At 44.2% G+C, this 25,773-nt stretch overlaps 1 protein-coding gene across 22 annotated transcripts in view; it reads left to right on the top strand.

The window, feature by feature from the left end:
- The window catches only part of LOC129834483 (CUGBP Elav-like family member 4), a 194,183-nt gene extending 168,629 nt beyond the window's left edge, over positions 1–25,554 (top strand). For all 22 annotated transcript variants that reach the window (XM_055899523.1, XM_055899503.1, XM_055899501.1 and 19 more), the window contains 2 exons: positions 5,215–5,364; positions 15,815–25,554. In XM_055899523.1, coding sequence (XP_055755498.1) covers positions 5,215–5,342 — 128 coding nt within the window. In that variant the 3' untranslated portion in view covers positions 5,343–5,364; positions 15,815–25,554. The remainder of the gene's footprint in view (positions 1–5,214; positions 5,365–15,814) is intronic.
- Positions 25,555–25,773: the final 219 nt, after the last annotated feature.

Genomic DNA, 25,773 nt, shown 5'->3' with positions numbered 1-25,773 from the left:
CCATGAAATTATGATTCATACATGATAGTATTCCATAAAGGCTGTTTGGGGTGTTTTACATTGTGCTGTGCACTGAATGTGTCCCAGTCAAGTGCTGCTTGTCCTTCTGAAGCGTACATGCTGTATAAAACATCATAATAAACCTGGCAGCTGACTAGTTTACATGGTGTAAAGGGGGCCAGGATTTACCACCTTTCTAGTCTGCTCCTTTCTTTGTCCTCGCTTTCTTCACCATCTTCTTCTTCCCCTTTTTCCCCTCCCTGACAATCACCTTTTGGGGTTGGGATGTAAAATGCAAGGTTGAGATTGATGAGAGCAGGATGTGAGGGGGATCGCTGCTGTCTGGCAGGCTCTTCCCTGCTCAGTTTGTTTAAAGGGTTTGTAAAAGCAGGAGCCTTATCTCTCCCCACCTGACAAAAGCCTGCCCTCTCCCCCCAAATTAAATTGGACCCATAGCGACGTGATCAAATCAGCTGGCAAGCGGAAAATTTTGTCCGTCAATCACGGAGGTGTCTGATAAGAGCAGGCAGGAGTCCCAGTGTGGAAAGCTCCGGGCTCATTCCGCCCCAACACCCAGGTGATAACTCAGAGCACATGCAGGGCAGGGGAGAGGAGAGGCTGGCACCTCTATTCACAGGCTAGGGAGAGAAGAGGAGAGGCTGACACCTTTACTCACAGGCAGGGGAAAGGAGAGGAGAGGAAAGGAGAGGAGAGGCTGACACCTTTACTCGCAGGCAGAGGAGAGGAGAGGAGAGGAGAGGAGAGGAGAGGAGAGGAGAGGAGAGGAGAGGCTGACACCTCTACTCACAGGCAGGGGAGAGGAGAGGCAGGCACCTCTACTCACAGGCAGGGAGAGAAGAGGCAGGCACCTCTACTCACAGGCAGGGGAGAGGAGAGGAGAGGGAGGCACCTCTACTCACAGGCAGGGAGAGTTGAGGAGAGGCAGGCACCTCTACTCACAGACAGGGGAGAGACACCTCTACTCACAGGCAGGGAGAGTTGAGGAGAGGCAGGCACCTCTACTCACAGGCAGGGAGAGTTGAGGAGAGGCAGGCACCTCTACTCACAGACAGGGGAGAGACACCTCTACTCACAGGCAGGGGAGAGGAGAGGAGAGGCAGGCACCTCTACTCACAGGCAGGGGAGAGACACCTCTACTTACAGCCCCCTCCACCTTCCCACACCTACACCCAGTACGCCCCGCTCCTAGCCTGGCAACATGCTCCAACCCTGCGCCTCTTACTCCACACACACACACACACATTTCTATGCTTAGAGACATACAGATGTAGGATCTTCATTTTAGCCAGTTTGCTACAGCAGGAAAATAATCCTGCAGCAACAGGAAATGTGAATTATCATGTGGATTATAATTAATGGACATTTTTGTAGGGGTCGATACATTTTTCGTAAGGGAAAATCATTTCTGAAATTCCAAAGTGGAAACTTCAGAAGCCTTTTTAAACGTTAAATACAATACAAATTTTAAAATTCCTGCTTTGCAGTTTTCCTGCAACAGGGTGATCAAATGAAGATCCTTCATCTGTACAGACCAACGCTCATACACACAGATATTCAGTTTCTCAAACACACATGCACAGAAAACAAAACCTCACTCAGTGTCACACTCCTTTCTTATTGTAACGGCGTTCCTCCTCCTCTTCATACGAAGAGGAGGAGTAGTGATTCGACCAACGTGCAGCGGGTTGTGCATACATAATAATTTATTAACACAAAGACGAAACACGAAAACAAACACTCGGAAGGATTACAAAATAACAAACCGACCTAAACAGACTTAAACTTAAGAACTTACATGTAACACGAAGAACGCACGGACAGGGAAAAACAGACTACACAAAAACTGAACAAACATACCGAAACAGTCCCGTGTGGCGCAACATACACAGACACGGAAGACAACCACCCACAACGAACACTGTGAAACAACCTACCTTAATATGACTCTCAATTAGAGGAAACGCCAAACACCTGCCTCTAATTGAGAGCCATACCAGGCAACCCTTAAACCAACATAGAAACAGAAAACATAGACTACCCACCCAAATTCACGCCCTGACCAATTAAACACATACCAAAACAACAGAAAACAGGTCAGGAACGTGACAGAACCCCCCCCTCAAGGTGCGAACTCCGGGCGCACCCCTAAAACTCAAGGGGAGGGTCTGGGTGGGCATCTGTCCGCGGTGGCGGCTCCGGCGGTGGGCGAGGACACCACTCCACCACTGTCTTTGTCCCCCTCCTTAGCGTCCTTTGAGTGGCGACCCTCGCCCCCGACCATGGTCCAGGAACCCTCACTAAGGCCCCTCCACAATAGAGGAGACAACTCAGGACAGAGAGGTAGCTAAGGACAAAGAGGTAGCTAAGGACAAAGAGGTAGCTAAGGACAAAGAGGTAGCTAAGGACAAAGAGGTAGCTAAGGACAAAGAGGTAGCTAAGGACAAAGAGGTAGCTAAGGACAAAGAGGTAGCTCAGGACAAAGAGGTAGCTCATGACAAAGAGGTAGCTCAGGACAAAGAGGTAGCTCAGGACAAAGAGGTAGCTCAGGACAGAGGGACAACTCTGGACTGAGTGGCAGCTCCGGACTGAGTGGCAGCTCCGGACTGAGTGGCAGCTCCGGACTGAGTGGCAGCTCCGGACTGAGTGGCAGCTCCGGACTGAGTGGTAGCTCCGGACTGGAGGGCAGCTCATGACTGGAGGGCAGCTCATGACTGGAGGGCAGCTCATGACTGGAGGGCAGCTCATGACTGGAGGGCAGCTCCTGACTGGAGGGCAGCTCCTGACTGGAGGGCAGCTCCTGACTGGAGGGCAGCTCCTGACTGGAGGGCAGCTCATGACTGGCTGGCAGCTGACTGGCTGGCGGCTCTGGCAGCTCCTGACTGGCTGGCGGCTCTGGCAGCTCCTGACTGGCTGGCGGCTCTGGCAGCTCCTGACTGGCTGGCGGCTCTGGCAGCTCCTGACTGGCTGGCGGCTCTGGCAGCTCCTGACTGGCTGGCGGCTCTGGCGGCTCCTGACTGGCTGGCGGCTCTGGCGGCTCCTGACTGGCTGGCGGCTCTGGCGGCTCCTGACTGGCTGGCGGCTCTGGCGGCTCCTGACTGACGGACGGCTCTAGCGGCTCCTGACTGACGGACGGCTCTAATGGCTCGGGACAGACGGTCGGCTCTAATGGCTCGTGGCAGACGGATGGCTCAGAAAGCGCTGGGCAGACGGATGGCTCAGAAGGCGCTGGGCAGACGGATGGCTCAGAAGGCGCTGGGCAGACGGATGGCTCAGAAGGCGCTGGGCAGACGGATGGCTCAGACGGCCCTGGGCAGACGGATGGCTCAGACGGCGCTGGGCAGACGTATGGCTCAGACGGCGCTGGGCAGACGGATGGCTCAGACGGCGCTGGGCAGACGGATGGCTCAGACGGTGCTGGGCAGACGAGCAGTGCAGGCGGCGTTGGGCAGACAGCCGACTCTGACCTGCTGAGGCGCACAGTAGGCCTGGTGCGTGGTGCCGGAACTGGTGGTACCGGACTGGAGACACGCACATCAGGGCGAGTGCGGGGAGAAGGAACAGTGCGTACAGGGCTCTGGAGACGCACAGGTGGCTTAGTGCGTGGTGCCGGAACTGGAGGCACTGGGCTGGAGACACGCACCATAGGGAGAGTGCGTGGAGGAGGAACAGGGCTCTGGAGACGCACTGGAAGCCTGGTGCGTGGTGTAGGCACTGGTGGTACTGAGCTGGGGCGGGAAGGTGGCGCCGGATATACCGGACCGTGTAGGCGTACTGGCTCCCTCGAGCACTGAGCCTGCCCAACCTTACCTGGTTGTATGCTCCCCGTCGCCTGGGCTATGTAGGCGAACCGGGGACACCATGCGTAAGGCTGGTGCCATGTAAGCCGGCCCAAGGAGACGTACTGGTGGCCAGATATGTAGAGCCGGCTTCATGGCACTTGGCTCAATGCTCATTCTAGCCCTACCAGTACGGGGAGGTGGAATAACCCGCACCGGGCTATGCATACGTACAGGAGACACCGTGCGCTCTACTGCGTAACACGGTGTCTGCCCGTACTCCCGCTCTCCACGGTTAGCCTGGGAAGTGGGCGCAGGTCTCCTACCTGCCCTAGACCCACTACCTCTTAGCCCCCCCCCCCCCCAAGACATTTTTGGGTTGTACTTGGGGCTTTTCGGGCTTCCGTGCTAGACCCATCCCCTCATAACACCGGTTCCTCTCTCCAGTTTCCTCCGCTCTCCGAGCTGCCTCCAGCTGTTCCCATGGGCGGCGATTCACTTCCACTTTAGCCCATGGTCCTTTTCCTTCCATGATTTCCTCCCAAGACCATAAATCCTGCTTCGTGCGCTGTCCGTTAACCCGCTGCTTGATCCGGGTTTGGTGGGTGGTTCTGTAACGGCGTTCCTCCTCCTCTTCATACGAAGAGGAGGAGTAGTGATTCGACCAACGTGCAGCGGGTTGTGCATACATAATAATTTATTAACACAAAGACGAAACACGAAAACAAACACTCGGAAGGATTACAAAATAACAAACCGACCTAAACAGACTTAAACTTAAGAACTTACATGTAACACGAAGAACGCACGGACAGGGAAAAACAGACTACACAAAAACCGAACAAACATACCGAAACAGTCCCGTGTGGCGCAACATACACAGACACGGAAGACAACCACCCACAACGAACACTGTGAAACAACCTACCTTAATATGACTCTCAATTAGAGGAAACGCCAAACACCTGCCTCTAATTGAGAGCCAAACCAGGCAACCCTTAAACCAACATAGAAACAGAAAACATAGACTACCCACCCAAATTCACGCCCTGACCAATTAAACACATACCAAAACAACAGAAAACAGGTCAGGAACGTGACACTTATCTCATCTTGCTTCTCCTTTGTTCAAATTACACCCTTTGACTTCTAACACTTTTCAATTAGGAGCTTTTTGATATCTATGTCATGAACCATTTCGTTATTTCGTGTAATCATCTTTTTATTTCAGAGAATTTCAATTTACCTCCTGAGTAGAGAAAATTAAGGCACATTGTTGTTGCATTGTGGAAAGCTAAAAATGAGTTCTCTCTCTCTTTCCTCCTCTTTTCATTCTTTCTTTTTCTGCCTCTCCCCATCTCTCCTTCACTCTGTCTCTCTCTCTCTCTTTCACTCTCCCTCCTACGTTGTGTCCCAGGCTTTGTGAGCTTCGATAACCCGTCCAGTGCCCAGGCGGCTATCCAGGCCATGAATGGTTTTCAGATAGGCATGAAGCGGCTGAAGGTGCAGCTGAAGCGGCCAAAGGATGCCAACCGACCTTACTGACCCCTTTGCCGTCCACATCCAGGTAAGAGCAGACGCTATGCCATGCTCACATTCATGCCCAGAGCCAGGGTTGAATGGCAGACAGCCCCTCAGGGTGCTGGCCAATGAGGAGGGAGTAGGAGGGGCAGTGGGCTGACATGACTGACTCCCCCCAACTAAACTCCACTGGCTACTGCATACCTGAAACATGATATTTTGGTTGTATACATTAGACTACACATAATTGCAGCATAAGACCAGTACATGTGCTTCCATTGTATATTTCTATGAACAATTTGCTTGTAAATAATATGTGGATGTTTTACAATGGCCTCACCAAAGTGAAGGGATTGCAATAATAACATATACAGTATAATGGAAATGAGAAATGCTACCTTAATTTCTTGTCAGATAGCATTTGAATAAAGACATGTAGCACTAATTGAAAGGAGGCTGTCTGAGCAGACTGCCTGAGGAGAGGAGAAGAGAGGAGGAATGACTTTGATGTAACACATTGATGAGGGACAAGTGGAGAATGTCCTGAACAATGATGAGGACAGGCTAGTCATTATGACATCCTCAGTGTGTCTCTAACAACAGCCATTTGTGTGTGTGTGTGTGTGTGTTTGTGTGTTTGTGTGCGTGTGTGTGCGTGTGATGGTGGGGGGTAAGTCTGTCAGGGTTTGGTCTCCTGCCGTTCTGACTTAAAAAATGTATAAATGGCTAAGGTACTCAATGTACATACCATCATCATTGCATACAATGCAAGGACAAAATCCAGTTATTTAGAGTGTGACTGTGTTAGTTTGAGATGTATAACATGCCATTTGGCCTAGTCTTAACTTTGTGATTGCAGTGCAGCACGCCAGTCTTTTACCCTATAAATGTTCTCTGACTGAAAAGTCTCTCAGAACTGCTTCAAAAAGAAAAATAAAGGCCATTATTTTATTTATTTTTGAAGGTTCCATTTTTATCTCTATATTTCCAATTGTATTTGTTGATTTGTTGACTTTTTGACAGTAATAACCTCCCTTCATTTGGTTTGTCAGCCAGAGACGTTGAGAGAGAGAGGCTGGAATAAATGGGAAAGTCACGTTCCTGACCGGTTTTCTGTTATTTTGTATGTGTTAGTCGGTCAGGGCGTGAATTTGGGTGGGCAGTCTATGTTATGTGTTTCTATGTTGGTAAAGGGTGACCTGATATGGTTCTCAATTAGAGGCAGGTGGTTTTCATTTCCTCTGATTGAGAGCCGTATTAAGGTAGGTGTTTTCACATTGATTGTGGTGGGTGGTTGTCTCCTGTGTCTGTGGCGCCACACGGGACTGTCTCGGTTTGTTTGTACGTTCGTTCTTTTGTGTAGTCTGTTTTTTCCTGTTTGTGCGTTCTTCGTTACATGTAAGTTCTTACGTACAGGTCAGTCTACATTCGTTTTGTTATTTTGTTTAGTATCAAGTATAGTTCGTTTTTTGTCTTGTTCAATAAATTCATTATGTCCTATGACAACGCTGCATTTTGGTCAAATCCCTGCTCCTCCTCTTCGGATGAAGGAAAGTAAAGTCTACATCATATTTACCACTTGAGAAAAAAATTGGAACTCCACTGCTTCTCTTTTTCTTTTGTTTTGCAACCAACCCAACCTACCAACCAGCCAATCATAACATGAGATGGCCTCTCCATTGTCGTTGTGTAGCCAACCAGTAGCCACCAGTCATGGGGACACGTTCCCAGTTCCCACACCTGTAACTTGAACCCATGGTGTCATTTTATTTCGAATGACGTCATGTTGCAGAACGTGGCGTCGAGTCCTTTCTATATCTCTATCTCTATTTTATATATATTTTTGGCAACTTGTGAAGTGCAGTGAATTTTTGATTGCTGCTAGCTGTTGTTAGGTACATCTGATGTGCTGATTGACTGGTTTGATCATGATCGATGATGACGTGACTTTTGACACTTTTTGTTGTTCTGACGTGACCTTTTAGTGTTTCCTTTTTTTCTCGTGAACTTCAATGTTCAATGTGTATGGATATTCTGTACCTTTCTCTCTCTCGCTCTCAATTCAATTCAATTCAAGGGCTTTATTGGCATGGGAAACATATGTTAACATTGCCAAAGCAAGTGAAGTAGATAATAAACAAAAGTGAAAAAATATATAAAAATGACCAGTAAACATTACACTCACAGAAGATCCAAAAGAATAAAGATATTTTAAATGTCATATTATGTCTATATACAGTGTTGTAACGATGTGCAAATGATTAAAGTACAAAAGGGAAAATAAATAAAGATACATGTAGGTTGTATTTACAATGGTGTTCTTTACTGGTTGCACTTTTCTTGTGGCAACTGGTCACAAATCTTGCTGTTGTGATTGCACACTGGTATTTCACCCAGTAGATATGGGAGTTTATCAAAATTGGATTTGTTTTTGGAATTATTTGTGGGTCTGTGTAATCTGAAGGAAATATATGTCTCTAATATGGTCATACATTTGGCAGGAGGTTGGGAAGTGCAGCTCAGTTTCCACCTCATTTTGTGGGCAGTGTGCACATAGCCTGTCTTCTCTCCGCTGTCTGCCTACAGCGGCCTTTCTCAATAGCAAGGCTAGGCTCACTGAGTCTGTACATAGTCAAAGCTTTCCTTAGTTTGGGTCAGTCACAGTGGTCAGGTATTCTGCCACTAAGTACTCTCTGTATAGGGCTAAATAGAATTATAGTTTACTCAGTTTTTTTGTGAACAGAGCCCCAGGACCAGTTTGCTTAGGGGCTCTTCTCCAGGTTCATCACTCTGTAGGTGATGGCTTTGTTATGGAAGGTTTGGGAATCGCTTCCTTTTAGGTAGTTGTTGAATTTAACGTCACTTTTCTGGGTTTTGATCATTTTGGGGTATCGGCCTAATTCTGCTCTGCATGCATTATTTGGTGTTTTACATTGTACATGGAGGATAGTTTTGCAGAATTCTGCATGCAGAGTCTCAATTTGGTGTTTGTCAAATTATGTGAATTCTTGGTTGGTGAGCAGACCCCAGACTTCACAACCATAAAGGGCAATGGGTTCTATAACTGATTCAAGTTATTTTAGCCAGATACTAATTGGTATGTTGAATTTTATGTTCCTTTTGATGGCATAGAAGATCCTTCTTGCCTTGTCTCTCCGATCGTTCACAGCTTTGTGGAAGTTACCTGTGGCGCTGATGTTTAGGCCAAAGTATGTATCGTTTTTTGTGTGCTCTAGGGCAACAGTGTCTAGATGGAATTTGTATTTGTGGTCCTGGCGACTGGAACTTTTTTGGAACAATATTGTTTTGGTCTTACTGAGATTTACTGTCAGGACCCAGGGCTGGCAGAATCTGTGCAGAAGATCTAGGTGCTGCCGTAGGCCCTCCTTGGTTTGTGACAGAAGCACCAGATCATCAGCAAAGAGTATACATTTGACTTCAGATTCTGGTAGGGTCAGGCCGGGTGCTGGTATACAAGTTGAAGAGGGTGGGGCTTAAGATGCATCCCTGTCTCACCCGACGGCCCTGTGGAAAGAAATGTGTGTGTTTTTTGCCAATTTTAACCACAGACTTGTTGTTTGTGTACATGGATTTTATAATGTTGTATGTTTTTCCCCCAACACCACTTTCCATCAATTTGTATAGCAGAACCTCATGCCAAATTGAGTCAAAGGGTTTTTCGAAATCAAAAAAGCATGAAAAGACTTTGCCTTCGTTTTGGATCGTTTGTATGTCAATTAAGGTGTGCAGGGTGAATCTGTGGTCTGTCGTATGATAATTTGGTAAAAATCCAATTTGGCATTTGCTCAGTACATTGTTTTCACTGAGGAAATGTACAGGTCTGCTGTTAATGATAATGCAGAGGATTTCCCCAAGGTTGCTGTTGACGCATATCCCACAGTAGTTATTGGGGTCAAATTTGTCTCAACTTTCATGGATTTGGCCAATTCTAAATATTGGGGAAGATGCCAGAACTAAGAATGATGTTAAAGAGTTTAAGTATAGCCAATTGGAATTTGTTGTCTGTATATTTTATAATTTCATTGAGGATACCCTCTCTCTCTCTATCGCTCCCTCTTTCTCTCTCTCAAGGGGTGTGAATACTATATATATATATATATACACTGCTCAAAAAAATAAAGAGAACACTTAAAAAACACAATGTAACTCCAAGTCAATCACACTTCTGTGAAATCAAACTGTCCACTTAGGAAGCAACACTGATTGACAATACATTTCACATGCTGTTGTGCAAATGGAATAGACAACATGTGGAAATTATAGGCAATTAGCAAGACACCCCCAATAAAGGAGTGGTTCTGCAGGTGGTGACCACAGACCACTTCTCAGTTCCTATGCTTCCTGGCTGATGCTTTGGTCACGTTTGAATGCTGGCGGTGCTTTCACTCTAGTGGTAGCATGAGACGGAGTCTACAACCCACACAAGTGGCTCAGGTAGTGCAGCTCATCCAGGATGGCACATCAATGCGAGCTGTGGCAAGAAGGTTTGCTGTGTCTGTCAGCGTAGTGTCCAGAGCATGGAGGCGCTACCAGGAGACAGGCCAGTACATCAGGAGACGTGGAGGAGGCCGTAGGAGGGCAACAACCCAGCAGCAGGACCGCTACCTCCGCCTTTGTGCAAGGAGGAGCACTGCCAGAGCCCTGCAAAATGACCTCCAGCAGGCCACAAATGAGCATGTGTCTGCTCAAACGGTCAGAAACAGACTCCATGAGGGTGGTATGAGGGCCCGACGTCCACAGGTGGGAGTTATGCTTACAGCCCAACACCGTGCAGGACGTTTGGCATTTGCCAGAGAACACCAAGATTGGCAAATTCGCCACTGGCGCCCTGTGCTCTTCACAGATGAAAGCAGGTTCACACCGAGCACATGAGCACATGTGACAGAGTCTGGAGACGCCGTGGAGAACGTTCTGCTGCCTGCAACATCCTCCAGCATGACCGGTTTGGCGGTGGGTCAGTCATGGTGTGGGGTGGCATTTCTTTGTGGGGCCGCACAGCCCTCCATGTGCTCGCCAGAGGTAGCCTGACTGCCATTAGGTACCAAGATGAGATCCTCAAACCCCTTGTGAGACCATATGCTGGTGCGGTTGGCCCTGGGTTCCTCCTAATGCAAGACAATGCTAGACCTCATGTGGCTGGAGTGTGTCAGCAGTTCCTGTAAGAGGAAGGCATTGATGCTATGGACTGGCCCGCCCGTTCCCCAGACCTGAATCCAATTGAGCACATCTGGGACATCATGTCTCGCTCCATCCACCAATGCCATGTTGCACCACAGACTTTCCAGGAGTTGGCGGATGCTTTAGTCCAGGTCTGGGAGGAGATCCCTCAGGAGACCATCCGCCACCTCATCAGGAGCATGCCCAGGCGTTGTAGGGAGGTCATACAGGCACGTGGAGGCCACACACACTACTGAGCCTCATTCTGACTTGTTTTAAGGACATTACATCAAAGTTGGATCAGCCTGTAGTGTGGTTTTCCACTTTAGTTTTGAGTGTGACTCCAAATCCAGACCTCCACGGGTTGATAAATTTGATTTCCATTGATCATTTTTGTGTGATGTTGTTGTCAGCACATTCAACTATGCAAAGAAAAAATTATTTAATAAGAATATTTCATTCATTCAGATCTAGGATGTGTTATTTTAGTGTTCCCTTTATTTTTTTGAGCAGTGTATATATATATATATATATATATATATATATATATATATATATATATATATATATATATATATATATATATATATATATATATATATATATATATATATACAGTGTCTTCAGAAAGTATTCACACCCCTTGACTTTTTCTCAATTTTGTTGTGTTACAGCCTGAATCTAAAATGCATTATATTTAGATATTGTGTCACTGGCCTACACACAATACCCCATAATGTCAAAGTGGAGTTATGTTTTCAGAAATGTTTACAAATTAAAAGCTAAAATGTCTTGAGTCAATAAGTATTCAACCCCTTTGTTATGGCAAGCCTAAATATGTTCAGGAGTAAAAATGTCACATTAGAACATGCATGGACTAACTCTGTGTGCAATAATAGTGTTAAACATGATTTTTGAATGACTACCTCATCTCTGTACCCCACACATACAATTATCTCTGTAAGGTCCCTCAGTCGAGCAGTGAATTTCAAACACAGATACAACCACAAACACCAGGGGGGGTTTTCCAATGTCTCGCAAAGAAGAGCACCTATTGGTAGATGGGTCAAAATAAAAATAAAACAGAGATTGAATCTCTTGTTCATGTAACAGTATAGCTTCCGTTCCTCTCCTCGCCCCTACCTGGGCTTGAATCAGGGACCCTCTGCGCACATCAACAACTGCCTCCCACGAAGCATCGTTACACATCGCTCCACAAAAGCCGTGGCCCTTGCAGAGCAAGGGGAACAACTACTTCAGGCCTCAGAGCGAGTGATGTCACCGATTGAAGCACACACCTCGCTTTCTAGCTAGCCATTTCACATCGGTTACACTCAGCATGGTGAAGTTATTAATTACACTTTGACCCAGTCACTACAAAGATACAGGCGTCCTTCCTAGGTCAGTTTCCAGAAAGGAAGGAAACCGCTAAGGGATTTCACCATGAGGCCAATGGTGACTTTAAAACAGTTACAGAGTTTCATGTGATAGGAGAAAACTTAGGATGGATCATTGTTGTTACTCCACAATACTAACATACTGTCACAATCGTTATAAGGAGTGGACCAAGATGCAGCGTGGTCTGTTTCCATCCTTTTATTTGGAAGAGAAAACATAAAGCACAAAAACAATAAAGCGAATAAACGAAACGTGACGCTACATGCAGCGCAGAAAGCAACTACACGCAAACATAGTCAAGCTCCCACAAATACAAAGGGGAAATGGCTACCTAAATATGATCATATGAAACATATCAGGCTAACATAGATATACAATTCCCCTAGATAACCCACCCTAAATCACACCGACCAAACCAACATAGAGAATAAACAGCTCTCTATGGTCAGGGCGTGACAGTACCCCCTCCCCAAAGGTGCGGACTCCGACCGCAAAACCTGACTCAATAGGGGAGGGTCCGGGTGGGCATCTACCGTCGGGGGCGGCTCCGGTGCGGGGCGAAGTACGCACTCCGCTCGTGGATACGTCATCGGAGGAACCGGACCGTGGATCGTTGCCGGAGGCTCCAGACTGTAGATCGTCGCCGGACCTTGGTTCGTCACAGGAGGCTCCGGACTGGGAACCCTCGCAGGAGGCTCTGGACCGCAGACCGTCACTGGAGGCTCTGGATCGCAGACCGTCGCTGGAGGCTCTGGACCGCAGACCGTCGCTGGAGGCTCTGGACCTTACAGGAATGCACTGTAAATGACAAAGTGAAAAGAAGGAAGCCTGTACAGAATAACAATATTCTAAAACATGCATCCTGTTTGCAATAAAGCACTAAAGTAAAACTGCAAAAAATGTGGTGAAGAAATTAACTTTATGTCCTGAATACAAAGCGTTATGTTTAGGGCAAATCCAACACAACACATCACAGAGTACCACTCTTCATATTTTCAATTATAGTGGTGGCTGCATAATGTTATGGGCATGCTTGTCATCAGCATGGACTAGAGAGTTTTTTTTTGTTTTGGATAAAACGAAACGGAATAGAGCTAAATACAGGCAAAATCCTAGAGGAAACCCTGGTTCACCTTTCAGCAGGTCAATAACCTAAAACACAAGGCCAAATATACACTGGAGTTGCTTACCAAGATGACATTGAATGTTCCTGAGTGTACTAGTTACAGTTTTGATTTAAATCGTATTTAAAATCTATTGAATAACTTGAAAATGTCTGTCTAGCAATGATCAACAACCAACTTGACGGAGCTTGAAGAATTTAAAAAAGAATAATGTGCAAATATTGTACAATCCAGGTGTGCAAAGCTCTTAGAGACTTACCCAGAAAGACTCCCAGCTGTAATAACTACCAAAGGTGATTCTAACGTATATTGATTCAGGGTTGTGAATACTTACTGTATGCAAATTAGATATTTCTGTATTTCATATTCAATAAATTTGCTAACATTTCTAAAAACATGTTTTCACTTTGTCATTCTGGGTTATTGCTTGTAGATGGGTGAGATAAAAAAAATATATTCAATCACTTTTGAATTCAGAAGTCAAGGGGTATGAATACTTTCTGAAGGCACTGTGTATACCAACAGTGTTTTTGTAATTATTTACAATTTGTACCACCATTTCTTCACTCAAGAGAGCTGATGCCCACTTTTGTTGTCATAAGACAGATTCTTTGCTTAAATAACCTTTTTTAAAGTCAATCCCCAGCTCTCTAGTTGAGTGAGAGACAAGATGACCCTGTGTTTGTGCAGCCATTTAAATCTCCTCCATCCATCTATCCATCCACAAACTGTAGAGAAGCGCAGGAAAATGTTGACTCTCCTCCACTCCTCTCTGCATTTCATCTGCACTTGGAGTACTTGGTGTGATTGTTTTGTTTGCCTAACATGAGGATAACTTCCAATGTATATATTTATGAGGGGGCTAACCAATTACATTGTGATTGCAGAGCTGCAGGCAATGGCGTAGCCTTACACACCTCAGCCAGACTCCACCCACATACAAACACAAACACAAACACCATCAAAATAAATCAAAGAAACTAATACCATGAATGGTGCATCCTCTGCTTGTGTTGTTTTAGTCTGGTCTTTTCACTATTATCATGCCTAACAATTAACTCAATGTGTTTGTAATTATTTTAGCACCGAATAGATTACTGGTGCATTCCATGTATGAGTTACTATTGTCTCATGATGAATCATCTACAAATATTTTTACTCTCTCCAAAATCTGTCAAAAATATGCCCCATGCATTTCTATGGGCTTATTTTGGTCCGAAGCTTGTCACCTGCCTTCCTGCCTTTGGGACAACAACTCCCATTGTTAGGGCAGAGACATGAACATCTTGTCATTATATACAGATCTCTGACTTAACTAAGTGCAGTCTGTCAAGACAACCAGCCAGCAGGGCACTGGGTCTCTCTGGGTTCGCCTGTCTCCCCTGTGGATCAGGTTTCTCTGGGTTCGCCTGTCTCCCCTGTGGATCAGGTTTCTCTGGGTTCACCTGTCTCCCCTGTGGATCAGGTTTCTCTGGGTTCGCCTGTCTCCTCTGTAGCTCAGGTCTCTCTGGGTTCGCCGATCTCTCCTGTAACTCAGGTCTCTCTGGGTTCGCCTGTCTCCCCTGTGGCTGTGTCTCTCTCATGAATCTCTAATTGAGGGCCACTTCAGGGTGTGTGCATTTGTGTGAAAGTAGGTAGTTATCCATGTAGATATAAATATGTTTTTCCTGTAGTTTGGTCTTTATCAGTTGCTTCCACTTAAAACTCCCCTCTGGAAATACAAGCTGTTACGTTTTAAATGGACTGTTCTTCTTCTTCTAGAACTTCTATGGTAGATGCCTACTTTGAATTACTGGTGTTTTTGTATAAAAGCTGGAACATCTATAATCAGGTATATTAGTGCAAAGGCTTATCTCTAATGATCCTGCTTGCCTCCGCAGATATGAAATACGTTACCAGCATCTCATCTCCCACAGTTAAATAGCTAATCTATTATAAAATGGTAACAAGCTCATTTCTCAGGAGAAAATAACAGAACAAAGACTTGCGCGGCATATGTTCGCTCCACAAAGTCAGATATTTTTCATGCGGGCTCTGTGAGAATGATTAGCTGTGATTTGGCTGTCTTTTTATACCAGGATTCAGGGCCAGTACACATTAAGGATGATTGCATCCAACTGTAACTCCAGCTTATTCAACCAGAGCCAAAAAGCACACAAATACATAAAAAGTATGTATTTCATATCTACTGCTATGGCAATGAAGACATTATAGCTCTGGGTGTATTTTCTAATAGTTTTGAGAATTAGTTTTTAATTTGTTCACTACACAAAAAAACATGAAAAGATGATCATAAACTTTTCCTCCCCCTGGAGTTTTGTAATAATAATTTTTAACATCATAATATTATCATTTACGGGCTACTATTTGACCTTCAGTACATCTCTTCGTCTTTAGCGTCCCCCTTCCCTCGGTTGTCATTGGGATTTTTTACAATTATTATCACAAATGATCAGAAATGACTATTAACAGAGGAATTAACAGAGATGACAGGCTAACGTTTAGTAAAATCATTTTTCTGAGGCGAGAGTAAAGTTGCTTTAAATACCTACCGCCTTTGGATTAGTGCTGTCACAGCATACATCTGTTCCATATGGTAAAACACAACCCCTCCACCTCCAGCCCACTTCCTTCTAGATCTGATTGACATCCTCCTTCTTTTCCTTTGTCTGTTTTCCATTCTGTTAGCTGTGCCTGTCAGTGTGCTAAACCTGGCAGGAGCCAGCACCCTGAACAAGACCCCTGTGCCTTCACCTCACTGAATCTGCTCTCTCTCTCTCTCTCTCTCTCTCACAGGATGAAGGGCCACAACACCTTATTTCCACAAGTGCAGTATAAAGTACAAAGACTTCTTGCTCTGCTACATATCATGAAAGAAGGGTGGTCCCTTGATTCTGCTGGAAGAATAGCTGGAGAAGATTGGGTGACTGAGGAGGAGAAGGAACCCGGAGATTCTTTTTTTTTTTTTTTTAGCAAATGCCTCTTTTCCCTGTTTTGCTTTGGCGTCTGTGGAAGAGGATTTTTTGCAGAGACCAACTTTTTGCTGCTGTTTTTTAGACAAGATGGAAAACCTTTATAGACACATTATGCTCAAAGCATGCATACTGACACCGTTATATATAGACATGAACACACTCTTACCAAACACACAGCTTACCAAACACACATGCGTACATACAGACCAACACACACACACAAATATTCTCTCAGACATCCTACAGTGTACATACACGTATGTGCATTTGCAACTTTAAACATACACGCGGACAGACAGACACACACATAAACACACACACACACAGACATATACACACACCAGCCTGCTGCCATTTTGGTTTTCGTGCCTACACAGGTGATGTGCTCTGTGACAGGGCGAGCTCTGAAGAAAAGAAGATGAGAAATGGAGAATCCAGGAGAATTTACATGCATCATTCCTTAGGAAATAGGGACCAAAGGACTTAACGCTTTTTAAAAGAATATAAATATATATACATATATATATATATATTTAAAAAACTCTTACCTTGTAGCTGCAAGTATTACAATTTAATAGTAGTCAAAATAAATCATTAAATCAATATCCAGTGGCCTAAGTAAGAATAAAACGATAAAGGAAATAATGTATACATTGAAAAAAAGACAAGGAAACGTAGTAAAGGGGCTGATTATTATGTTCTGGTTGCTGTTTTGCCACCAGTTAGTAGATTAGAAAATGTAGAATACTAGAAAGTAGATTTGCTCTTTTTTTGCTGTTGTTTTTTTAATGAAAACAATACTTGAACTTGTAAAGTAAGGGGGAGGGATGAAAAAGAAAAAATTATTCATTTTGTCTGTCCCCCCCCAGTGGGCTTTGGGGCATTGGGGTCTCTCTCTTGGATGTTACGGTCGGGCTGCTGGATATGTCCCTCATCATGGTGTACAACTCACTCACAGCACTATCTGACAGCTATAAAGGAACTGTTTTTGAGAAGAGGGGGAAGGAGAAGAGAAAAGACAGATGGACCTTCCTAGTGTCTGTGCTGGACAGGGTGCACATATGAGAGGCTTATTTCCCACAAGCCTTTGTGTTCAAGCGACAATCCACTGTAAAAACCAAGCAAATCGGACATGATGTGTTCCTTTCTTTTGAGCTCTATTATTACGACAGGGAGTGTGCTATTATAAAAGTTATAAAGGAAATGCATAAAGAGAAGCTTCTGAAAACGAGATGGACTTAATGGACAAAAATTAAGGCAAGCAGAGAAGAAAATGATTGAGTTGATAGCTACTGAAACTGCCAAAAGAGTGGACTCAACAGTATAACAATGAATTGGCTCTCATGGCGTTTGAGTAAACGAAAAAAATAGACCCATTAAAAATAACCATGTTATAGGCAAGAGGGAGAGAGAGAGAGAGAGAGGCCAGGGATATTTATGTCCGCTGAAGCCGTTCTAAAGCTCTGGTGAGATTGAGAAACATCGCCTCATCTCCCCGGCTGCAGAACAGATACAAGCAGAACTTGCTCTGAAAGACACACTAGATTTATCGATGGCAAAACAGTGGAAGCTTTTAGAGCTCATTTAACTTTGTCGTATATAATGTACATGCCACTGTTAACATGTGCCCTCCCTGACCTGCTTTTTTCAAATATTGTATAATGAGCCTGTGGAAAAACCTACCTATCCGTCTCAACCTAACCTAACACAGTCTGAATTACAGCCATACCACAGCCATCATTCAGCTCCTCCCTGCCAATCCATGCCTAGCAAAACACAGCTCTGAACTCTTAACTTGCCAGGCTTTGACTTAGTGTCCACGAGCCCCTTTATTTTGACTATTTTACAGTGGTGGATGCAGCTGGCCCCTCTATGAAAACCAGATCAATATGTTTGCTATGAGTCTCGAGGAAGGATAAGATGGCAAGTCATTCACTGTCCACACTTCCTCAGATTCTCTCAGTAGAACACCAGCTCTCTCCCCTCCATCACAACTCCCTGAGAGCTGACTGAAGGCATATGGAGGGGGAGGCAGAGCTGGACAGGGAAGAGAAGGGGAGAGGAAAGTGGGAGAAGTCAACAGCCAAACCCTGATCTCTGAGCTCTACTCCACGCCAGCATGTCCAACCTCATCTTACTTTATCCTTTAAAGTGATGCTTCTTGGAGTTTTCCCCCGGGGACCAAATCCATGCAATCAAAAGCCACAGCAAGCGCAGCCTACCCCCCCCCCCCCCCCCCTTGCCAAACACCATGTATCTGTGCTGCCTAGCTCTTGGGGAATGGGATTGAAGGGTTGATAAGGAATCACTTGGCATGTATTAGGTACCTGCTGCCTTCTGTCCAGCCTGTGTCTGTTTACCTCTGGGACTTGCTCTCCAAAGCAGAGCTGACGCATTCCAAGTCACTGACTGAAAGCCCTGCCTGCCTGCTTGTCTGCCTGCCTGCCTCACACAAGACACATCAAGACACATGCCTTTCATTCTCTTTCTCCCAGTTGCTTGAATACAACACAATGCCACTCTTTTCTGTGAGCGAAAAGCTCTTGGATTTGTCCTGATTTGTATCCTTGATTTCACCATACCACATTACTGTAATGAATGTTAGCGTCTGACTTTGTGTTTGTGTTCCTCTGCTATGAAGTGACACTGTTCTGTTCCATCATGCCTTCCAGAACCCCAACCTAGCTGTTCATAGCCATGTTCAACCAGAGTGAGCTCTGCACTCAACAATGGTGGGTTTAGGCTGGTTTTACCAGGCTATGCTGTTCAGCTGTTCCCCTGGAACAATGTTTCAAACCAACCTGCAGTTCAGTGTTTGGCTTCAGTAGCCTTCGATGATCTCTTCCTCCGTATTAGACATGCTATTTCACCTTTCCCTCTAATCACGTTGTAATAGTGAGGCTCTATACATTAACACCAACCAAGTGAAAAGTCATCTGCATAATCACCTGGACCAAATTACAGTGGGGATGGTCCCTTGAATGCTCTGTGATGACAGAAGGTAGATTAGAGAGAATTATGTTTGTAGCGGCTCCCTGGCAAGGATGCCGACAGCTGACCTGGCACCGATATCACCGCAGCCGTATTTATGATGGAGATGGGATCCAGGAAGCAGGATGAAACCCTCCATGTCATAGCTACTCTGGGTATTCATGTTGGATATTTGATTGGCGTGGGTATAGATTATGTTGAAAATAAGGCAAAAGAGACTAGGTTTGAAATATTGCTCCAGGCACAAACGCTACTGAACAATAACAGGTTGAAATGGTTAGCAGACAACCAACTATTCCGTTTAAAAACCCTCAGTTCCTCCGTTGTAGCTGCCTGCCGGGTGGCCTGTGCTATTGTACTTCAGCTTTCAGCACTTAATTGTGTCTCAACAATCTCCTCAGAGGCCGCCATTTTCCACAAAACAACCTGCTCTAAAAATGTTGTCTTTTTCACGGCAGTTTTACAGTCGGGACACCTGCAAAGCAGCGAATATTGTTCAGAACAGGAAGAACAGTATTGGTGAAGCACAGTAGTTATTTTGAATCAAAATGATGCCCATTGAAAAAACAGTGGGTATGGGTTGTCTCAGCTTCCCTTCAAACACAGTCAAAACACTCAACCTTCAGTTATGAAGTCAGCAGAACATGTAGGAACTAGGAAGCCACATGAATTCATGTGAAGTAGGTCAATAGGAATGCATGTTGTTCACAACAGCCCTTTTGTGCTCATTATTTATGTAATGCTGAATTAATCAATAGGAAACCTAATGTTCCGTGAGCGATGAAATCTCCTTTGCTTGTCTCTCTGCCGCTTCAAAAGCACCTCCTGCAAGAATAGTCCCATTAGCCTCACCATGAGCCCTCTGATGTCTCCTACACCAGATACATGCTGCACACCCCTACAGTCAACTTAGAGCAAGGTTAGGTTCAACCTAGGTCCAATCCCCTGCCCAGTCTTATTTTCCCTGCTTGGCTAACGTGCTACGCTCGTATAGCCTTTCTGCTGCACCAGGGAGCTGCAGAAACGTGCTTGGGAAGGCTAGATTAGACAATGTTAAATCAGGGAGCTGTTTGAACGAGGGCACTCATAATGCTCTTCTACACAGGGGAGGAAGGTTATTAGGGTGACATGCAGTGAAAACAGAAATAGCAGTAGTGAAGCCAGGCTCTGGAACAACAGAAATGAGAAGTGGGTTTTATTCCTTCTTTTACTGACTCCAAAAGTCTGCCAGCTCAGCCCATCTCAGCTCTGGCCCTGTTTGGCCTTCAGTCGAGGCACAGGCTGTCTGGAGAATGTTAACTTAGGAGTGACTCGCCTTACGCAGGACTGAAATCCACCCACTCATGTTCAGATGAGAATATTTAGATTGACATTAAAGGTTATTGATATTGTTAGTTCAACTCACGTTATGTCTGTTTGGAAACATAATACCAGTAAAAAGTTTGGACACACCTACTCATTCAAGGGTTTTTCTTTATTTTTACTATATTCTACATGGTATAATAATAGTGAAGGCATCAAAACTATTAAATAACACATATGGAATCATGTAGTAACCAAAAAAGTGTTAAACAAATCAAAATATATTTTAGATTTTAGATTCTTCAAAGTAGCCACCCATTGCCTTGATGACAGCTTTGCACACTCTTGGCATTCTCTCAACCAGCTTCACCTGGAATGCTTTTCCAACAGTCTTGGAGGAGTTCCCACATATTCTGAGCACTTGTTGGCTGCTTTTCCTTAACTCTGCAGTCCAACTCATCCCAAACCATCTTAATTGGGTTGAGGTCGGGTGATTGTGGAGGCCAGGTCATCTGATGTAGCACTCCATCACTCTCCTTCTTGGTCAAATAGCCCTTACACAGCCTGGAGGTGTGTTGGGTCATTGTCCCGTTGAAAATAATTGATAGTCCCACTAAGTGCAAACAAGATGGGATCGGGTATCGCTGTAGAATGCTGTGGTAGCCATGCTGGTTAAGAGTGCCTTGAATTCTAAATATATCACAGACAGTGTCACCAGCAAAGCACCCCCACACCATCACTCCTCCTCCTCCATGCTTCACGGTGGGAACTACACATGTGGAGATTATCCGTTCACCTACTCTGTGTCTCACAAAGACACTGCGGTTTGAACAAAATCTCAAATTTGGACTCATCAGACCAAAAGACAGATTTCCACCGGTCTAATGACGATTGCACATGTTTCTTGGCCCAAGCAAGTCTCTTCTTCTTATTTATGTCCTTTAGTAGTGTTTTCTTTGCAGCAAGACCTGATTCATGCAGTCTCCTCTGAACAGTCGATTTTGAGATGTGTCTGTTACCTGAACTGTGAATCATGTATTTGGGCTGCAATTTCTGAGGCTGGTAACTCTAATGAACTTATCCTCTGCAGCAAACGTAACTCTGGGTCTTCCTTTCCTGTGGTGGTCCTCATGAGAGCCAGTTTCATCATAGTGCTTGATGTTTTTTGCGACTGCACTTGAAGAAACTTTCAACGCTCTTGAAATGTTTCTTATTGACTGACCTTCATGTCTTAAAGTAATGATTGAATAATTTCTCTTTGCTTATTTGAGATGTTCTTGCTTGGTATTTTACCAAATAGGGCTATCATCTGTTTACCACCCCTACCTTGTCACAACACAACCGATTGGCTCAAATGCATTAAGAAGGAAAGAAATTCCACAAATGAACTTTTAACAAGGCACACCTGTTAATTGAAATGCATTCCAGGTGACTACCTCATGAAGCTGGTTGAGAGAATGTCAAGCATGTGCAAAGCTGTCATCAATGCAAAAGGAAGCTATTTTGAAGAATATTAAATATAAAATATATTTTGATTTGTTTATCACTTTTTTGGTTACTTAATAATTCCATATGTGTTATTTCATAGTTTTGATGTCTTCACTATTATTCTACATTGTAGATAATAGTAAAAATAAAGAAAAACCCTTGAATGAGCAGGTGTCCAAACTTTTGACTGGTACTGTATGTAAAATATAACAAAAACATCTTTATGGTCATGTCAACGGTCACTGTAATGTCTGACCTTCTCATGTAACATTAGCACCTGTGAGGCAGTTATTCACATTTCTTAACCTCTGGTTATTCTGCTTCGTCTACTGGCTCTAGTTATAATACCTTCCTATTTTGCATTCCATAAAGTCTGTCCTCGTGAGGAGTTAGAAACCCCAGAGCTCCGAGGCTGACACAGGGGCAGGGTAACCAATCCTAAGAGCCGAAGAGGTTGACTAAGAGGCTAGATAACCAATCATCTGAGCTCTGAAGCTGGTGGATGGGTTGAATAACCAATCCTAGTGAGCGAAGAGAGATCTGCCTTGCATGTCTAGCAGACCCCAGCCCCTGGGTGTAGAGAACACTCACCCTAAAATAGCAGTGATTGTCAAGGAAAGGAAGTGAAATGTAATTGACTGAAAGTGGAGAGATAATTAAAGGAACCTGTTGGACAGGAGGGAGAAATTAATGGCTCTCATTTAAATGCTGCTTTGAGAGAAGAGGAGAGCTTTTCCGTCATCTCGCTTAGGTAAGGCAAAAAGGGGTTTTCGCCGTGGAAATGGGATTTTAGCTGAGAGGGGAAGTGAAGTGGGTTTGGAGGGGGGGTTGGGTGCTAAACTGAAACTCCACAAAGTCACTTCGATACTCAGGGCATCAGGCGCTATGATGTCATGATTAGTGGAAACTTTCAGAGCCTTGCCTTACCCATGGGCCCTGCCTTCCTTGTCAGGCTGGGGAGGAATAAGAGCTGCGTATTCACCCAGAGGCGCAGAGAGTATGGTGGGAGCTGGGGGAGCATGTTGGACCTCTGCCAGGGCAGCTGGAGGAGCCAGAGACAGAATCACACTGTCAGTCAGTCACGGGGAGTGCTGTCGGTCATCGAAACATTAATGCCTTGGATCCATCAGGTCATCATGCAATTTTAAAAGACACTAAAAGGAAGACTTTGATCCTATCATAAACAACATAAAGAGCAGTCAATCACAGAAAAGTGTGGGATCATGTTTGACAACAAAGCTGGAGATTCGAATCAAAGTGATGGAGACAGAATTTTTTATTCCTTCATGTAAATAATAGAACACAGAAACAAATGAGTCAGGAAGTAAGAACTGTACAGTAGAGAGGTCTGTCTATAGTAGTCGCCTGGCTGTGTGGACATTGATGTCACTATAAAACGTATCCACAGCAGTGCAGGGAATCTTTGGAGGGGGTGGGATATTTTAACCTTTTGGCCTTTTGGTTACTGACTAAACATGAATGAATATGCACTATACCCTCAGCTGAACACCACCCTACATAACAGGGAGAAGATAGCAGAGATCTGATTCTAGATGATTTAGTAGGGCTTCAATTCCAGCCTGGAGCAATCCATTAATTAGGTTTACACTGACACATCATGATATTTCTGACAGTTGAAAGATTGCCTGCGCACTAGCTAATTGGATTAGTCCAATCGGAGCTGATGAAACGGATATATGTGACCTCAAAGACGTGAAGAGCAGGCCCGCCCCTCATTCTGCTCCGTGCCGTGCAGAGGAGCAGGTGATAGTGACAGCAGCCGTTAGTTCACTAGTCGCTAGCTAGCTAGCTTGCCACCGGGGCTGGGCGGCGCCCGCCAGTCTCCGCTATACTCCACAGCTCCACGGGTATGGGCAGAAGGGGGTGAGGGGTTGCCAGATTGGAGCTGAAAACATATTTACACATTATCCAAACACAGAACACAGGTGCATGATGAGAAAAAGAGAGGGCCAGTTGAGCCGAATGCACTGATACTAAAATGAATGACTACCCTGCAGATCTCCCTGCCTCTGTGGCCTGCCCCTGGCTCTGCTCTCCTTACGGCCCGAGTACACAGCTGCCTGCGGTACTCTTGTACATATTACATAGCTTATTTTTTAATTCTGTTAAGGCTTCTTTATAGACGACCGTACAATAAATTATGTTGAAAAAAAAGAAAGAAATAGTTAATATATTTCACTGACTACGAGAAGTAAACTATGAAATAATTTATCAAAAACAGTAGAGATTTTTTTTTTCTTGTATATTGAAGCGCTGATGTTAAAATGGATTTTATATTAATGTTGGTAAATGGTTATTTTTTTTCCATTCTCTTGTGTTTTCTGTTTTGTTATCTGCTGAAGCTGGGATGGATCCATTGTCTCAAGGTTTATTCTGATATGCTTTGAAGATACATGTTGAAGGGACTTTTTGCTACACAATCCCGTATGGAATTACTTGTAATTGGGCAAGTTTAAAGATATGTTGTTGGCAGAAAGCTCTTACATTGAGTACAAGACTTAGAAACTGGACTGTAAAAGATGATAAAAGGTCATGGGGATTCATAAAGATGAATCCATTGCACAACACAATTTCAAGAGGACGCATCGGCTGTAAGTAATTGCACGTTCAAAAGGATTTCATTGTAGCCCTTCTGTTCTTTTGGAAAACCGCAGAACATTTGTTGTCAGATTTGTTTTGAAAAATAAGCTGCCATTTACCAGGATCATTGTCTTTTAGCCATACATTTCTCCTTTGTTTGACCATTTCTTTCTTCATCTTAAATTCAGTTTTCTTTCTAGAAAAAGAATCAGAGACATCTCTTTTATTGTCATCTTCTCTGTATGCGGGACGTTTCTCTCAGACATAATTTCTTAAGAGCTATTTCAACATTACTAGACTAACTTGTATATAACAACTGTGGTTGACTCCAAAACCACTGAAGAAAATGTGCCACTAACAGATTGAAAGTTCCACAACACTGTTTTGGTCTATTCAGGTCAACCCATGGCCTTGACACCAAACTGATCAAAAGAGGGAAGTCTGCCTTAAAACACATTCATTCTCTCTGATGGTACTACCTTCAAAATCCTATCACATACATTGTATTCTGGGGATGACAATGCTAGTTCTTTTCCATTGTTCGTAAACTCTGGTTTTTCCTTGCAGAGATGATGAGGTTCTGTTCAATTGAAATGCAGCTGTCAGTTGTAAAGATTGCCTTGTGTCAGTTTTGCCTCAATCCCACTTCTGACACCAATAAGGACGGGGTCATACAGTACAGTTACATTTCCATCGGTTACATGGACCAAATTTTACCACATGAAACCAACAGAGCAGAGTTGCCCTAATCAAACATGAAATGAGAGCCTTTGTGCAACCATTAAGATATAAAGGAAAGCCAAAATCATCCACTGTACTTTGCTTCATGAGACATTACATTCCCAGCTTCGCTCTCGCATTTCATCCACTTGATTTGACTTCTGTCAGACATATAAAAAATGTAATTTTATGTATTTTATCATAATTTATTTTAGGTACTTATTAGTTGATTTATTTATATTTTAGATATAATTGTATATCTTTCTCATTTTTACTTGAACACAGTTAGTTGATTATCTTTATTTTCTCAAAACAGAACTGTAAATTGACTTAGTGTTGGCACGGGTCTGTTTTTCCCTAATTCGGGGTGGTTTCTCCCATAGTGCTCCTGAACTCTAGTTCTCTAGTTCATTATATTCTGCTTAGACTAAAATAAAGCACAGTCCTGTAGAAGATTGAGCCTGCATTGTCCTCCTTTTATTGATTCAATCATTTACAGTCAACTAAAGTCTGCTGAACTTGGAAGAGCATGCCATGACATGGCCTTGGATGGTATAGCTGTAAAACATCTTGTGGTGCCTTTTGTCATTTGATATATACGCAGAATGCATTTAGAATGTGTCATTGTATTAATTGAGATAATAGTGCTAACCATATCTGAATAACAAATTAGATGAG

This window comes from Salvelinus fontinalis, chromosome 35, assembly GCF_029448725.1.
Source record: "Salvelinus fontinalis isolate EN_2023a chromosome 35, ASM2944872v1, whole genome shotgun sequence".
Lineage (NCBI taxonomy): Eukaryota > Metazoa > Chordata > Actinopteri > Salmoniformes > Salmonidae > Salvelinus > Salvelinus fontinalis.
The sequence above is the reverse complement of the archived record's forward strand: the minus strand, read 5'-3'. Positions and strand labels throughout refer to the sequence as shown.